The following is a 16,985-nucleotide window of genomic DNA, read 5'->3' as shown; positions in this document are numbered from 1 at the left end:
TCAAAATAGGCGAGTTAAAAAAAAAAAAAAATCGACTGCAGAGCTATAGCATGAAATTCATGACCTTATCTCAGCCTTTAGTACCATCCGCGGCTTGCAAATGTATTTTCAAGACCTAACTTTTTTTCAAAACATTTTTTTTTCTGCAAATCGTGGTGATCCCTTGGCAGAAATCACACAGCTTTTAGGCAGCTAAGGCTGCGCCAAGCGTATCGAGCCTTTGTTTGACTTCACATACACAGTCCCAGGACTTCACAGGGACGGAGAGCTGAACACCACCAAGCTGATTGTCACAAGGCTTTAAATCTCCCTCAGTGACCTGGAGGTGGAATAGCCCATCCGAAACTCTATTTGGAAGCCCTGAGTTTTTGATTAGAAATAAGCCTCTGCTCTGGCCCTAGGAGGGGTGCTGGTGGCAGCGTTCACCAAGGGGCTGGAAGCTACAGCCTGGTGCTAGTAGGAAACCTTGTGCTCAGTCTTGGGTAGCCAAGAGAAGGAGTCAGAATCCCACAGACTTTCAGAGAGCTGTGAAGGGTCTCATCTTGATTTGTTTTATGCTGCCCTCCCCCATCTCTGAAAGAAACTGCACATTTCTACTCTAGGATAAATTTCATGTGCTGGAATTCTTCCCAGAGTTGGCATGGCTTCAAAGGATTTTATCTTGGCTGTAGTAGCCACGTGCTGACGCAAAGATCCCCGGGGAAAGGAGCTGGAAGCAGGCAAAAGAACAACAAAGCTAGAGGGCCCTCCAGGAGGCTGGATCCCACTGGGATGATTCCCCAGAAGCCAGTCACGCAGGGAGATTCCTCTCTTCCTTCCTTCCCCATCTCCTGTTGGCCACCACAAAGCATCCTCCTAGTCCTTGGCTTCTCTACAGGACCCACGATGGTCACTCTGTGACACTCTTTCCTTTCCTGGTGAGTTTTCCCTGCAGATGCTGAACTAGGACCCCAGAAGCTCTCTCCTCAGTGGCATTTTCTTGTTTACACAAGGCCTCAGAAGAACTGTGCTGGCCGACAGGCTACTGGGTTTGCATTAAAGCTGCTTCTGTCACGGTACCACCTCACTCTGTGACACAGGAGAGCTCTCAGCTGAGTGCACAGGAGAAGACTGAGGGAACAGCCCTTCAGTCACTCACAGCAGCAGCGTATTGAAATGATCTGAGCTGTGCTAGGAGGGCCCTGGATGAGTGCTGATTCCCTTCACCCCTAGGTGATATCAGTACTTTCAGATTTAGCCATAACCATTAATCTCAGCCCCGTGGCTCGTTACTGGGGTGCAGGGCAGGGCACACCAAGGGGCAAGGACAGCTTGTGATGCAGCACCGAGGTTCCCCGCGTGCTCTGCTTCTGTCCGCTCTGCAGGGGCAAGGTTCAGGGGTTCTGCCTGCACAAGGGAGCAAACAGCCGAGAAACCTGAGCACGCACAGACCAGGTGCTGTGGATAAAGCTGCTCTCCCTTCTCAAAAAGCCTGGCTCTGTTTCTGCTCGGGCTGCGTTGCTAATTGCCAGCAAAAAGCTGATCAGGAGCAGTGCTGGGCTTTACCTGTGAAGTCTGCTGCAGCACTGAGAAGAGTTCTTAGCTGGAAAAGGGGGTTCAGTTCTACTCTCCCAAACCCAAAATCTTGCAAGCCTTACTCGTGCAAGCGGCCTCCCTGCCTTTAGCAAGACAGCTCTAGCCCACAGCGCTCACCAGCTCGGGGCAACAGCTCCAGTAGGGAACCACATCCAGGCTGGGGAGGAGAAGGAGCAGAGACAGCACAGAACTAACTCATTTTCCACAAGGAAGCAGAAATAAAAAGGAGACAGTAAGTGAGCCTTGCCTGTGAGGTTACCGAGTGCTACTAAAGGAAAGGCCAGCATGTTTAGTCAGAAATTGTCACACCGCAGGCGTCAGCAGCAGTTGCTATGGTCACAGCTTCTGGGAGAGACAGACGGGAAGGGAGAGCTGGAACAGAGAAAAATGGTGGAGCTAAAAAAGGGTTAACCGGGAGTTTGAAAGATCGCTGTCTAAAAACCTTGTTCAGTACAGAGTCAGTAATCCTTGGCGTTCCGAAATTCGGGCATGCTCCAAACCCTCCTGGTGGGCTGGGTGCCCCGTTCCACATCTTCAGAGATGGTCTTGATGTCGCTGATGAACGGAGAAATCCTGGACCGGGATTTAAATGTTGTTAGGGAGAGGCTGGTTTTGTTCTTTGTGTTCCACTGCCTGGCCAGCTTCTTGGCCTCTTCCTCCTCTTTGATCTTCTCCGCCACTTCCTGCAGGACGGAGCGGAAGAGCCGGGACACTTCCTGCACTTCTGGCTCGTATTCAGCAATGAGCTGCCGGAACCTGCGAGCACAGTCAGGGCACAGCTTTGATTAAAAACAGCAAATCGGGGCTTGCTGCCAAGTCGCAGCGCTAGGCTTGGCACTTGCGTGCTCTCGCCAAACGGGGCTCCTTGGATCAAGCACAACACCAGGGAGGAGCCATGGAGATACGCTCAAGGTCTCCCAAATCACAAGAAAGCCAAAGAATATAAGGAAGCAGTGAATCACTCTGTCTCACGGGCACAAGAAGCAATAAGGAGCACCAAACAAAGCTGGAAGGTGCCACATTTGAAACGGAAAGTGCTCCTTTCACACAGCCCCTCTTAAATCAGAGCTCGGTGCTATCAGCAGCGTAAGGAACAAAATGACTAGATGAGTTTGTGGAAAACATCCCCCTCGGTGCTGATTAAACACAATTGTCCAAACGCAAATTCATGCTCCAATACTGCCTGAACTGCTGCTTACCAGAAGCTGAGGAGAAACCAGGGAAGGTCCCAGCGGACTTCCCATGTTTCATATTCTCTTTCCCCATAGCATTACCCAGCGGCCACTAGCCAGACTCTTACCCCATAAAACTTCTTGGTTATACATTTGATTGTTTCTCAATATTTAAATTTCGGCGAAATGGCATTTTGTCTTCCTGGGGATGTCTGTAAGATAGCAGTGGCTCTGCTGATAACACACGGGTTGGCAGCACAGTGCGGGATCTCATTAGACAGCTCTCCATTACTCCAGTGCCTCCTCAGCAAAGAGCTCAGAAGATATATGCATATTTTGGACATTCATTAAGCTCAATATGAGGGAAGTGAACAATTCCCAGTGTTTCTTTTGTAGGCGAGGAAGGTGAGACGCAGAGCAGGGCTTGGAGTCACTGAGTGAGCCCGTGGCTGGGCCGAGAAGTGAGCGTTCCCTTCTGGACGCCTGGCCCCCAGCTCCCGAGGCTCCCGCACTGGCTGTGCAGATATCCTGCTCTTCTCTCAGAGCGTACGCTAATGACAGAGGGTAACGAGGCTGCTCTTCTGCTCGGCATTCACTTCTTAACAATTCTATCTGAAACCAGAGCTAAGCTAGAACTTCACCAAAAGGCAGGTATTTAAACCTAATGGAAGCTGAAGCGTGCAAGGTCTGTAAGCGTGCTGGTATTTTTCTCTAACAGAACTGAATGATGATGGAAAACAGTGGGATTGTATTTAAATAAGCCTAGTAAGACAGTAAGATCCCACCTCTGGTTTTATTTCCAATCAGCCCTAGGGGATACACCAGGGAGTTCAGCGCACTAGGGACTTGCACTGGGTAATGATACCGAGGGACACCCAAGGTAACAAGGACAGAAGGAAAGCCAAAGGTGTAACAGAAAGATTCGCTGTGTGTTTACACCTTTTGACCCTCACTGTGGAGGGCTGGTGTTGGACACCTCTCCCAGCACCGTGCTATAGCCCAGGCATTTCTGTGCTGGTTCTCTCACAGCAAGTACTGGCAGCAGCGTGCACAGCCGTGGAGAGACCAGCACTGCACAGTGCTGAGGGAGCAGCATCAGCAGACGTACCAGCCCCTTCCAGGACCTGAGGATTGCCTGCCAAAGTCACCACCACGTTCCCTGGCCATCGCAGTTGCTCAGGGTATGTTCCTGATCTGCCTCGCCCTAGCCCTCATCACTCCCCATCCTGAGGGTTACCCACACCAGTGCTGGCAGAGACTTGCTGTACGTTGCAGGCCCCCTTTCTGCCTCCTGAGGAGGCACTTCAGTGGCGTTGTCACAGAGCCACAAATGCAGTTCTCACAACAAATACACTTTCCCTTTATCCTACTCAGGCACTTAGACAGATGAGTCCATCAAAACTCACGTCCGCACCATCATTGTTATACTGGGGAAAGCATCCTCAGAGGGCTTTCATTGCAGAGGTGAACTGAATGAGTCATCCCATTATTTTACCTCCGTGTGTATTTTAAAGAACGATGCTGTCACATTACATCCATCTACCAGTACATCCTCTTCGTTTTGCACGCAGAAGGCCTCCGCAGAGCCTCTGGTGGTGGAGGCTGTCACACTGCTGGCTTGCGGCCCCAGAGCGGACAGCAGCATGTGCCGGCAAGGAGCAGCACCTAACTGTGGGAACAAGAACAAAAAGGGGTGGTACTGCAGAAAACGCACCCCCTGAGCACAGAGCTCTGTCACGCCGTGGTGCTGCTAACCGGTGGATGTAGCTGAAGCAGTTCTCTGAAGTCAGTGCAACTTCCCACCTTCTCAGCCATCTGCCTGTTTGCGCTCTGCTTAGCTGTGGCAGCGAGAACTGCGCTGTGAACTCTGCTCTGCAGCTAACATTTCCCTCTCGGCCCTCCAGGACTGACACACGAGCTGCTTAATACGGATTTGAGCAAGTCTAAAAACCAAACAAAGCCACCCCAAAGCCCGTCTGCCAGTCACCCTCAGAAAAGGCACTGTCACCATGACAGAGAAGGGCAAGGGGCCCCTTCCTCCCCGTGCAGAGGGATGAACTCTGTCCCTCTGCTAGTGCCCGCTGACCAGCATGCCTGGGTCAGGGACAGTCCACGTACAAAGTTCAGAAGGTTTTGCACACCAGAGACACTTCCCAGCAGCACGGATGGGCGCTTTCCCAGAGCACGCAGCGCGTGAAAGCACTGCCATCGAGGAGTGGGGCCCGTGCCCTGCACACCACTGCTGGGAAAAGCACGCCACGCACAGCTGCTGGGGGGTCAAGCCCCCAGCATTGCACAAGGGCTGCCTGCCCTCTAGCACAGGGGAACGCCCTTGGCTTCTGCGTGGAGTAGTTCTGAACCCAGCAACTGCACAACCGTATCTGAAAATCCATCAGCAGGGCTCCTTACTCATCAGAGCAGAAGGCCTGTCTGTCTGTGAAACAAGTTGTGATGCTCCTGGGAGCTAACCTGTAACACGTTGTGTGAGTGTAACATCAACATGTTAGACGTGACGATCAACAAAAGCCGCCTTGAGCCAGCACCGACACCCGAGGAGCGTGCACATGCACACACAGGGAGGTTCTCTGGTCCAGCTGTGCTTCGGTCACAGCTCAAACAAATCTGTTTAAGTTGTGACCCTTCAGTTTCCTCATACAGCCGTTAGATTTTAAGAGTGGCTACGCTTGGCTCGTATTGCCACTATGCTTATTTTTGTTATTTTTACGTGCTGTCACTTGCCTACCTTATTTTGTGGGTCCCCAGTTCAAAGGTTTCCTAAGTAGAGCATGAACTTTAAAGACCTGTTAAATCCAGTACCAGTCATTGGACTTCATGCCTACAGGTAAGCGTGTTCCTAAGGTCTCCCCAGAGCCTTCTCTTCTCCAGGCTGAGCAACCCCAAGTCCCTCAGCCTGCCTTCAGAGGAGAGGTGCTCCAGTCCCTTGATCATCCTCAAGAAAGAGCCTGACCAAACTCACTGCCACTCCCTTCAAACAACCCCAGCATTTCATTTTAAATTATCAGCAATCTCCAAGCCAGTCACCTAAAGCTAAGTTACTCCTGAACCCAACAGCTTCATTTGCAGTGAGGTGAATCAGAGTTTCCAGGTATTTGATGGCAGAAGTGATGGTATTTCAAGGGTATTTGAATCCTTCAAATGCAGAATTTGAAGAGGCTCAAATAAAAGTTGTACTGACTCAAAATACAGCTCTTACAGGACAGGCTGACTGGACCTGGAAAAAACACTCCACTTAAGAAGTCTCCAGTCTTTTCCACACCCATAGGATCTCTGCTCTCCGTAGATGTGACTGTAGCCACACAAAAGTACAATCTGGAAAATTGTTTACTCCTTTGGAGAATGCAGTGGCATCTCCGACAACTCATACAAAACTGTTTTGTTCTAGCTTTGACTATTAGCTCAGAATCTCACAAAGGAGACCATGAACAACACACGGAGAACAAACTCTGCATCCCAATTTCCAAATCCAGGCTTGTAGATTTTTTTTTTTTTTTGGTGGAAGATTTTTCTAAAATGCTACATTTTGCAAAGTCACAGGGTATTTCAGGAAGAAACATCAGAAGCGTGGTGACCTTGTGATTAAAATACATCATTGGAAGTTTGAGGATTTCAGTCAAGCTCCTAACTATCATACCCATCCTGTATGTTTGGGGCAAGTTATTAAAATTTCCATGTTATCTCACTTTCTGAGAAGAGAACTGATCTAGTTTTGGCTGTCTTCTAGCTAGCTTGCTCATTCCTTCTTTTCGCTTGCACCTTTTCAGCTCCTAGCACATTAAGCCCCGTTCTTTTTCATTTCCTGAACCACCGACCACTCAGACAGGAGGCAGGGAAGAAGAGGGATCAACCGTTCACTTCTCCAACACAGGAAAAGGGGTTAGCGGATAGAACCAGTGCCTGTTAGTTTAGGACAAGCAAAACAGTTTTCCACAGCAAAGTCACAGCTCAGATGTGGAACTCTGCCACAGACGCTAAAAGTTTACATGGTCAAAAACAAACCAGGAGAAAACAACCCACAAACTACAGAAAGCAGCAGCCACATAGGGCAGTTACGGCCAGAAGGACCACGTCAGGCTCTTAAAGCCTCCAAGCTGCAAGGCACAGCGAGTCAGCGGCTAGTCACGAGGTCCTGTGATCGCCCGCACTGCTGGATCTGCTTGCCTTGTTTTCTTTTCTTTCTGCAGAAGCTCCTGCACTGCACCCAGATCAAACAGCCCCCTGCCCCAGGCCAGCTCTGCCGTTTGTGTGGCCGTGGCATTCCCTTTGCAACCACTGCACTGAAGCAACAAAGGCACTCGAGCCTCCTCTCTCCACAGGGCTCTACTGACCACACAAACAGCACGGTATGGAACAAACGATGCCACCTCCTGAATGATAGAGGCACGCAGTTTGTGATCGCCTACCAGAGCATCTTCTAAGAGGCCTTTTAACAGGATGGCTTTGTGATTTTTCAGTTATGTACACACGGCCCCTCAGTGTTGTTGTGTTTATCTGCTCTTAGCCATATTGTGAATCCTGAACAAGAGGGAACAACCACTACAAGCCACACTGACATTCATCGAAAAATTACAAGCACTCAGCATCTTGCATGACCTGTCCCAGTTAAAAAAATAAAAAAAGCAGCAAGTTGTACATGGCTCAGCTTACCGCTCTCTTCTGCAGGCAGTTAGGATCCTCGGGGCCTCCCAGCTCCCGTGCCTGCAGCCTGCTCTCATGGAAATTCCTGTTTGCCAGACAGGCCTTGCTCGGTGGCCCTGGGGATGCTGAAAATTACTTGGAACCCCACAGGGTTTTAGTGGCTTGTTTACGGCGTAGCTCCGAGCTATACAAACCCAAGGCAAGTGCTGTTTCCAGAAGCCTTTAACTGGGGAGAACTTGGCCAGAGCGCCCCCAAACATAGAACAGCTGCCCCGAAAAGAGGAAAGGTGCCTCCCTCCGGGGCTTCGCTCCATCGGTCCTAAAACCTCCTGCTCCCCCCTCCCGTGCCACAAAGAGGGGAAGGGAAAAGTCAGTATCATCAGATCTGTCACTGTACCTGAGAATGACAGGCCCACAGTAGGAGGGGTGTATTTTGGTGCACATATCCTCCAGCTGCAGCCTCTCTCCCGGGCTGATGTCGTAGCTCTGCTTTGGATAGCTGACCAGCCAGCCGTAGTCCACCCCAGTCTTGATCTTGCGATACTCATTCTCCCGCTCCCGCTGCTGCTTCTCCGCCTGCTTCAGCTGCCAGCTCAGCTCCATCATCAGCGTCTCGACCACCATCTCGGCGGGGTTCCTCTGGGAAATGCGGCTGGGGGGCTCGTTCCACCTGAACCAGGAGGCCAGCGACATGGCGCCCTGCGTGCCTTCACTGGGAACAAACTGGGGGCAGGCAGGGAGAGAAAAAAAACAGTGCCATCACCAGCACAGCTGAGAACTTTCTGCCCCACACACCCCTCGAGCCCGTTGTTCACCTGGAAGCGCTGCTGGGTTAGAAGAACTCAGTGGTGCTGAGCACCTCGAGACATCTCTGCTAGCTAGCTGAACTAACTACAAGAGCTTCAGGCATGTAAGAAGCGTTTCTGCAGGCAGAGGGAGGTTTCTGCAAGCAGAAGCCCTGCTGGCACACGCACCTTGGGCACAGCAGAGCCGTGCCGATCAGCCGAAGGAGAATTAACTCCCCTTTGTGCAGCCACTTCCAGAGGACAATGCGTGGAACCAAGTTATTAACTATTGTACTTGTGCTGCGACACAGTGGAGCCCAGCGCAGGCACCAGGGCCAGGACAGGAGCAGAACAGCATCTGGTTCTTCATGCAGCTCGCTCCGTGCCTCGCTGCTCCCCCCCCGCTGTCCCCAAAGGAGCAGGAGTGGCACGAGGCAGGCTGCAGCTGGACCACCAGGAGGCTGCTCCTGCCAGCAGCGCTGTCAGGCCAGGGTGTCACAAGTTAACGTGAGGGCAGTGCCTCGCTACTGAGGGACAGACACACAGACAGAAGAGGAGAAAAATATGTTTTTAAGCTGCTGTCCCATCACCATCCGCGCTGGGTGAGAAGGCTGCTTCAGTTGCTTCCGCACCTGTACTACTCGTTGTCACGTAGCCTCGTTCTCCTTCAAAAAACGTTCACGTCACGTAAGTATGTCGCACCATTAAAGAAAAATGCTCCCCAAAGCTGGCTGCTCTGTGCAGTGTCCCATGTTTGAAGGGATTTCAAGGTTTAACGCTTAGGCTTTTCTACAATCACAAGGTTTGCCGAAATGCATCAAAGGACAAGTTTCTCTGGTCCAACATCCCCCCTCTCTCAGCAAGCAACACTGGTTTCTTCAGAACAAAGACATAAAAGGGCTGAAAACTTCCAAAGGACACAGATCTGGGTGCGTAAGGCTGCATGCACCCTTCTGGGGGTGTATGAGCATTAACTCCTTTGCTAGCTTACAATGCCCACACACGAGGGATCACTACAGTGACTGGTTTTCATCCTGGAGCATCAGCTCCGACTGTCCCCGTGATCCCAGCCCCAGCCAGCGTTTGCTGGAAGCAATCTGCTCCTGTCCAGCGTCTGTGCTCTGCAGGAGGAGGAGCAGCGGGTCCTGTCCTTTGCTTCCACCACCAAGGCACCTGCAGCTTGCTGCTCTCTCGCCCTTACATCATCGCTGCTGCTGGCCGGCTTGCCAGGAGGGATGAACTGAGGCTGGAATGGGTGTGCTGACACTGCCAGCTCCACGATGCCACCATCCGAATGTGCCCGGATAGTGCCACGTGGTGGCCTCCGCTCACCACTACGCGTTATGGGTGAAGACCCTCAGAGCCTGTCACTGCTCTCACCCCCGTGTGTCACATCGGTAGCAGAAGGCAGCAGCAGAGCAGACCACAAGCTGTTGTAACAAATTGTAAAGCTCCCATTTCTCAGCTTTGTGACAACTGCCATTTATCATGAACTTTTACAGGTATCTAACCACTTAAGGTATCATTCTTATTTCTGGTGAGAACTGGGAAGCAGAGCAAGGAGACGTGGGCTCTGAGTTTACTCCTGGCTTTCACAGGGCCCTGCGGTGTTCCCACTGCCTTTACCTTGTTGCTTCACCCCGTAGGGCTCCCTGAATAAAGCAGCTGTGCCCGAGGAGAGCTGTTTGGCTGATGGCAGAGGACAGTCAGTTAGAAGAGCATTTTGGGCCCTTTGAGCAAGGCATGCCAGACCCAAGCTTCGCAGTATCCCACAGCTTTCATAAAGAACTGGTCACAAACGGACTTGTTTTTGGAAAAGAACAAAGGTGATATTGAAACACAGACACCACTGGCTCCAAATTGGGTGTGCTCTTGTCTCCCGTATGTTATTTGGAAAATCTACTTCCACGTGAGGTCAATATGAAGCAAGAAAAGCATCTCACCCGCAACTGAAATGGCCAGCCCTCAAACGAAGGAAAATCCTGTCCAAGCATTTCATGCACGGTGGCAGCTTGTGCTGGCTGTCCCTAAGGGAGCCTTGTTTGTATGAGATTGTTTCCTTCCCCCTCTCTCATCCATCACCTCCTCCTTTTGAGAGCTGGAAGCCAGCCACCTCTACTTAGCAGGCTTGACAAGCCTCCACTCTTTCCCCTCCTGGCTGTTGCAGCCTGCAGAAGGTAGCATGGGCTCCATTAATTGCAGCTGCTGGTTTCAATTTAAAGTTCAGATGCAGGCTAATCATTAAATGACTCGAAATGGCTCTCCTAATAGAAAGGCTCAAAGGACTGTTGGCAGGATGCGGGCAACCGAGGGATGGCAAAAGTTTCAGCCTGGCCTTCTTTGGGGAAAAGGACAGATTTAAGCTTTGCGAATATTCACGTCAAAATTATTAAAAGAAGGACGGAGACACAGCCCCATCTGAATGCAGACCTTCCTTGTCCTGAAATTGGTCAGTTTTCTGGCTCCTCGTAGCAGGCTGTCCTGCACCCAAGGAGCTCCCCAGGTGCTATGTAGGAGAATTCCCAAGTGGTTCATGGCAGTCCCACTCCAGGAGCAGCTCTAGGTTTCAAGATTTTTGCCTCGGTGACTCCACCCCAGGACAACCCTTCCCTCACACCGTTACTGCAAGCCTGGCCGAGCACCCTGCACGATTTTAAGCATCTGTTCACCTTAAGTTACACCAAAGCCTGGAATACCTCGCTTTCCCTCTCACACGCAGCCTTTCTTCTATTTTTAGGGATTGTTAGTGAGTACCTCAGACTTTCTTCCTGTAGAAGTTTCCTTTCAGCTTTAAAGCAGCTTTCTGCCTCTCCAAATCTCATTTTTGTTCTCCACGTTGGCAACAACTCTACATTTCTCTCCTTCCCACATACTTTACAGCTTCCTCCAATCCCTCCCCACAACACGTTCTGTGTAATTTCTCAACATCTTCCCCTTCTTTACCTTCTCCCATATTTCCCCCTGCGATTTTCTCTTCTTGCTCCAGAGAACGTACCAAAGAATCAGCACAAGTATCGGCATCCCCAGGCCTCGTTGGGTCTCTCACCTTCCCATAACAGGATTTCAGGTTTTCCTGGCTCTTTTAGTAGAAAAGGGAATGTTTCCATAGCTTGATCTCTGGCTATTCTTCTGCCAGCTGGAGGCTGCTCCTGCAACCTGACAGATATCGGCCTCCTTTCGGCTCTTGCAGGCCAGATCACCACCTGCTAGGACTTGTTACAGCAGGGCTGCTCTCCGGTAAACCATGAGTCAATCAGCAGGACCTGTTTGCTGTGCTAGAAAACAAACTTCTGAATAAAAAATAAATAAAATAAAATTCCTTTCCATTAACACTCCTCCTGGTTCCCAGCTTCCACAGCCCTCCAGAACAGGAAAGGAGAGGCCAGAGGGTGGGAAATGCTTATTTATGACAAAGTGAGAATGTAGTTTGTCTCTATAAAGCTGTGTTCTCAGCTTGATAACTCTCCTGTGCTTTGCCTTTACAGTCTGCCGCTCCAGGAGGACCGCTGACAGTCCCTAGTGACTCTCAGCAGTCGTGTCAGAGCACAGTGGGACAGGACTTAAGGGGCTGGACGGGTAGGAGCCTAATCCAAGGTTGGGTGACATCAGTGGAAAAGCTGTCACTCTGCTGGCTATAGATAGTCCCGGGAAATCCGCTGTCACCCAGGCAAAGCGTACTGACAAACCAGGCTGAGGAGCAGGGAAATGCCTTCCCTCCCATCTCGTGGGTGGCAGCTCCTTACGACTGGAGTCGGAGAGCAGGGAGATGGGGTTTGTTCATGCCGGATGCCCACCCAACCTCTCTCCACGTGGCAGATCAGAGGGTTACAAGGAAAATGATTTCTGGAAGAAGAGGGGAAAGGCCCACCCCCAAGCTGTGCTTATGATTGTGCTTTTTTAAGGAGATGCAGCTACAGGGAAAACGGAATGTGAAACAGTGGAGCACGCTACTACAATTAATTATTTTTTAATTTGCTTCTTTGGTAAAGATTGAATTATGTTATCCAGAAAAGCCAGAAGCTCAGTGTCCTCTGGACAGCAAGGACATCTAAGCATCTCTCTGGACTGCAGCACAGAGGTGGGTTAAAGCTGGTCTGACTACAGCCAGCTCTGAGGTCCCCAGGCACTACCCAAGGCAGCATTTAACCAGCTTTTGGGCAGAATCTGTGGCCGTGGCTGTGCTGCTGCCCGTACCTGCATGAGATACCGAGCAGGGACAGTGTCACAGATGAACCCCAGTGCTGTTTCTCCCATGAAAAGGATATTTAACTTTGCTCTAAGCGAAGGATCTCAGCAAGTTCTAACCAAGAAACTGCTGCCAACACCTTCCCAGCTTTATTTGTGTAGCCCACCTGAACTCTGTAAGAACTTCTGCTCTGTTGCTTTTCTGCAGTTTCATGTTGTTACCCTCTCCATACAGAGACTTTTACTTTAGCAGGGCCCAAAGAACCCTATTTCCTATCTGGCTGGAGGCTGCCTTATTGTTCAGCGACATGGGAGGGTCCGTGTTTACAGCTACTTGCTGCGTGATTGTAATCTCAGTGGAAATTACTACAGCCTCAGCCTGAGAGCCCACATCTATCTCCCGAAGCTGCTATGAGGCAATTAATGCTGAAAAAGCAGCACATGGAGCTTTTCAACAAAGATTAAAAGCCATGCAAATATCATGTTTTTAATGCAGCAGCATCCCTCATCCTGACCCACAGGATAAGGAGAGAGGACTCCCAGGGACGCTCGGGAACCTAAGTGCCAACCGCAGCAGGAGAAGGGGCATTTCACTTCACGAGCACGCCTGTCCTCCTCCTGACGGACACCAGCTACTTACAGCCCAAGGATTTTCACAGCGGTTAAAACACATCCAAAGCCACAACCCCGTCTCAAGTAGCAGGGCATTTTGAATAACAACTGCAGGACATCGAGCCAAGACTTCAGTGAAACAGTATTTGCTGTCACATCTGTGTGGCTGCAGGTGTTTAGGGACAGGCAGAAGAGGCTCGCAGTGGTGTGAGAGAGTGAGCTGTATGGGACAGGGTGCTGCAGCCCCCAGCCAGCACTTGCATACAGCCTAATTTTTGTATCCTATATTATTTTTTCTCCATCAGACATGACATTTCAGTATCGTAGAAGTGGCCTGGCTCTTTGTCTGGTGCAATTGCCATAGAGTCATGAGTCACTTGAGCTGTTTGTGAACGTGCTCCGCTGAGAAAAATCACCATTAGGCAGCATAACAGGACAGCCAGAGCCTAGCACGTGGTGCTGCAAGACGAAACAGAAATAGAAATAGAAGTGGTGCCACTTCTATGAGAAGAAAGCTTGAGTCTGAAGACACTACAATGGTTATGTCACATTTTCTACAGCTAGTTGCTCTCAAGTTTTTTAGTTTTATTTTTAATTTTTTAATAATGAGGCTCACTACAATTGAGGACACGTTAAAAATACTGCTTTTACCTCCCCAGCATTTGTGTCATTTGTAATCCCTTCTCAGGGCTACAATCTTTTAGAAAACAGGTATCTGGTGCATTTTGTATCTGCGGGGTGAAGAACCATGAATTCAGCATGAGCTGGGCTCCAAGCTCAGGTATGAATGAGAAAGGTGTTTTTCAATCACTAGTCAAAACACGAGCAGAAACGGGAGGTGATCCAAACTGGTACAGCTCCATAATCTTCAGTAGTGCTGGACTAATATAAAACAGATTTGCCTCACTGCAATAAATAGAAGAGCTGTGTTGATTAACTCCAGATGAAAATCCAATCTACAGATCTTAAAGAAAAAGTGAAGGAAGAGCCCAATAGCCTGAAGCTCCACTAATGGCTGGGACTCTGTACAGAGATAATCTGCCTGTTATCTGCAGAAGCAAAGGGGTGGGTGTAACCCAAATCTGCTTACGAAGCATAGTAGCATTTTACAGTTTGTCTTCTTATCAGCGCAAATGAGTTCCATCTGCGGAGAACCAGGCCTACATTCGTGCCAAATTCCCACTCATGCTTTTAAACAATGTTTTCTAATACTAACCACACAAACACTGCCATATGCAACTTACACGAGGCTGTTACTTAAGCCTACCGAAGCCGGGAAGCTGGAAACACACCGATTTGCTCTGTTTGCCTAATTTGTTATTAGAACTCCTATGTTTTTCTCAGATACCGCTATCTTGCTGTGCTGGATCAAACACACCTTCAGTTCTGTATCTCACTTTGATCTCTGCAGACTACAAAGTCAGGTTTCCAACGAGGGCAGAGGGACACGAAGTATTCTTCACCAGCCATGTAAGTGAGAGTTCAGAAAGTAACAAAGGCACATAGCTTTCCTGTTATTAAAATTACATAAACCACAAAATGCTGCAATAAATCAGCAACAGGCATGATGCAAGGCTCCAACATAAAAGGTTTTCAAAAATAAAACTCAGAGATCCCCAGCTCATCCTTCCCTAGTCTGCTCTTACTGTAACTACACGTTATTAAATGGGCACTAACGTCACAAACCGAGGAATTCCCCATGCTGTTGTTCACAGCAGATACATACAGCTATAGAATTATATAAAAGGGACAGCTTGAAACTCAGACCCAAAGGCATATTTCACCTGTTGCCACATTCACTGAAGTAGTTTTGTTTTGTTTTTTAATTCATATGCTGTGCCAAAGACCAGACTAAGTGCTGTGAAAATAGGTGGGCAAGATGTGTGTTCTCCATCCTGATTCTGCTCAGAAAGCAAGAGTAACACATCACATTATAATGTCAGAATACATTTTAACAGGCACCTGTACATTTCTGATCCATCATGAACTGTGGTTACAGCATCCATCAGGAAGAATATTTACAGGACAGGCTCTAAGTCTCACTCTGCCACAATTCACTGAGGAAATGTTAACCTATGTGGGAGCTTTCCCTGTTCTGGGGAATACAAAGATTAGTGTTCAAGTTGGGTTCTTGTGATAGGAATTCCTTAAAATGCACTTTGTTTCAAAATTAGCATCCAAAGGATGAATGCTGAGCTTACAGTACGAGAAGTTAAGCCTCTCTTTAAAGAAACCACTTACACACAGGCTCTGAAACCACACACAGCAGCGCTCTGGGGAAGCTCACTTTTCCCTTTGCAGCCCGTGCATGCCCTGCTTGCAGCACGCCTGCAGACAGCAGCAATGAACAGCGCTGTCTTGAGACAGATTTTAACTTCTGTGGGAGCATTAATGGACGCAAAGCGCAGTCAGCTCATCCATAAATCCACATCTGCCTGCCTGATCTAGCAGGTGGGGTTGCTAAATGCCAGGCTTACCACCGAAGACACCTCCTGGGACAGGTGCCTGACCTTTCTGCCCCTTCTTCCCATAACCCAGAGGCGCCAGGGCTGAGCCCAGGTTTGGGGAGACGCGGGAGCGCCCCAGCCCTTCCCTGCCCACCCCCCCAGGCTCACCTTCTGCAGCAGCTCCTGCGTGGGCAGCCGGGGCCAGGAGGGTGCCCGGAGGAGGACGCGGCTCGAAGTCAAGCCCTCAGAGCTGGCACGGCAAACTTCAGCCCGCATCGGGGACGGATTAGGCCTGGTGACGAGGGGCGACAGCTGTGCTGCCAGCAGCACGGCACCGCCCGGGGGCTCCCCCCTGACCCCACACAGCCGCGGCCGCCTGCCACGCAGCACCCCTGCCCTCGGGCGGGCTTCGGCACCGGGTTAAAGACCCCACAGAGCCCCCAAAACTGCGAGGGCTCTCCCGAGCTCGTGGCTGAGCCCGCATGAAGGGGAGAGGCTCGCAGCTCGCCGCCCCCGAGCCCTCCCGGCAGCGTCCCCGTCCCCGTCCCCGCCGCCCCGTCCCTCACAGCGGGCGCGTGGCGACCCCAGCCCCGCTTCGAGCTGCTCCACCTCCGTCCCGCCGGGCGCCGGCAGCCTCCCCTCTTCTTCTTCCTCCTCTTCTTCTTTTTCTTCTTATTATTATTATTCCTCCTCTTTCTCTTTTTCCTCCTCCGCCAGGGCAGCGCCGAAGTTGCGCGGAGCCGCCGCGGGCCGCTTGCTGCCAGCGGCGTGAGGCGGGCGGAGGCGCGGCCGTTGCCATGGCGACCCCGCCATAGCGCTCGGGGGCCCTGAGGCGGCGCTGCCCTGAGGGGGGTGTTGATAAATAACGGCCCGGTGAACGGGGCCGCTCGTGGGGTTAATGAGTTTAATTAATAAATGCGGCTGGCCGAGGTCCTGAGGGCTTCTTCTGTCACGAGGTGGTTGGGGAGGTGGGATGAGGTGAAGGTGGTAGTGGGAGAGGAGCTGGTGATGGCGGGGGGTGCCTGAGGGCTGCGCTGCATCTGGCGAAGAGGCATGAGAGAGGTGTGGGGAATGGAGACTGTGGGGATCCTGCGAGGTGCCCGTGTTTAGGAAGAGGTTGGTAAGGTGAGAGGGGTGAGAACTGCCCTGGAGCTGCCCGAGAGAGCAGTGCGACAGCCCTCACCACAGGGCACCCGTGAAACCCAAGCGTCTGTGCAAAGTCAAGTCCATGCTGAAAAGGTTTGTAAGTCGGGGCCCATGTCCGAACACCTTGGGACTTACACAGCCAGAGGACAGCGGGGATTCGGACTCCTTAAGTCAGTGCAGCACATGCGTAAATCGAAACAGAGGGAAGGAGGAACATCAGCTTCAAAGCAGCCCAGCGAAACAATTACAGGTTAAAAGATGTCCATGGCCGTCTGAATTAAAATGTATGAGGAGGGTGGTGTTTTTTTTAATGTCTAGTTTATTATTAGATCAAATGACACAACCGGACTAACAAAGATTAGAAGCATTTTGTGCTCTAATTATTTGTGGAGGATTATGTGTCTGTC

At 50.6% G+C, this 16,985-nt stretch overlaps 1 protein-coding gene across 1 annotated transcript; it reads right to left on the bottom strand.

The window, feature by feature from the left end:
* Positions 1-2,033: 2,033 nt before the first annotated feature.
* Positions 2,034-8,096, bottom strand: RD3 (RD3 regulator of GUCY2D; the record flags this gene model as incomplete). The annotated part of the gene is made up of 2 exons (XM_084283286.1): positions 2,034-2,331; positions 7,801-8,096. The coding sequence occupies 2 exons, from the start codon at positions 8,094-8,096 to the stop codon at positions 2,034-2,036; spliced, it is 594 nt and encodes a 197-aa protein (XP_084139412.1).
* Positions 8,097-16,985: the final 8,889 nt, after the last annotated feature.

The sequence above is a fragment of the Netta rufina genome (genome assembly GCF_964035555.1).
Source record: "Netta rufina genome assembly, chromosome: 3".
Lineage (NCBI taxonomy): Eukaryota > Metazoa > Chordata > Aves > Anseriformes > Anatidae > Netta > Netta rufina.
Note: the sequence above shows the minus strand (reverse complement) of the source record. Positions and strands in the feature narration are given on the sequence as shown.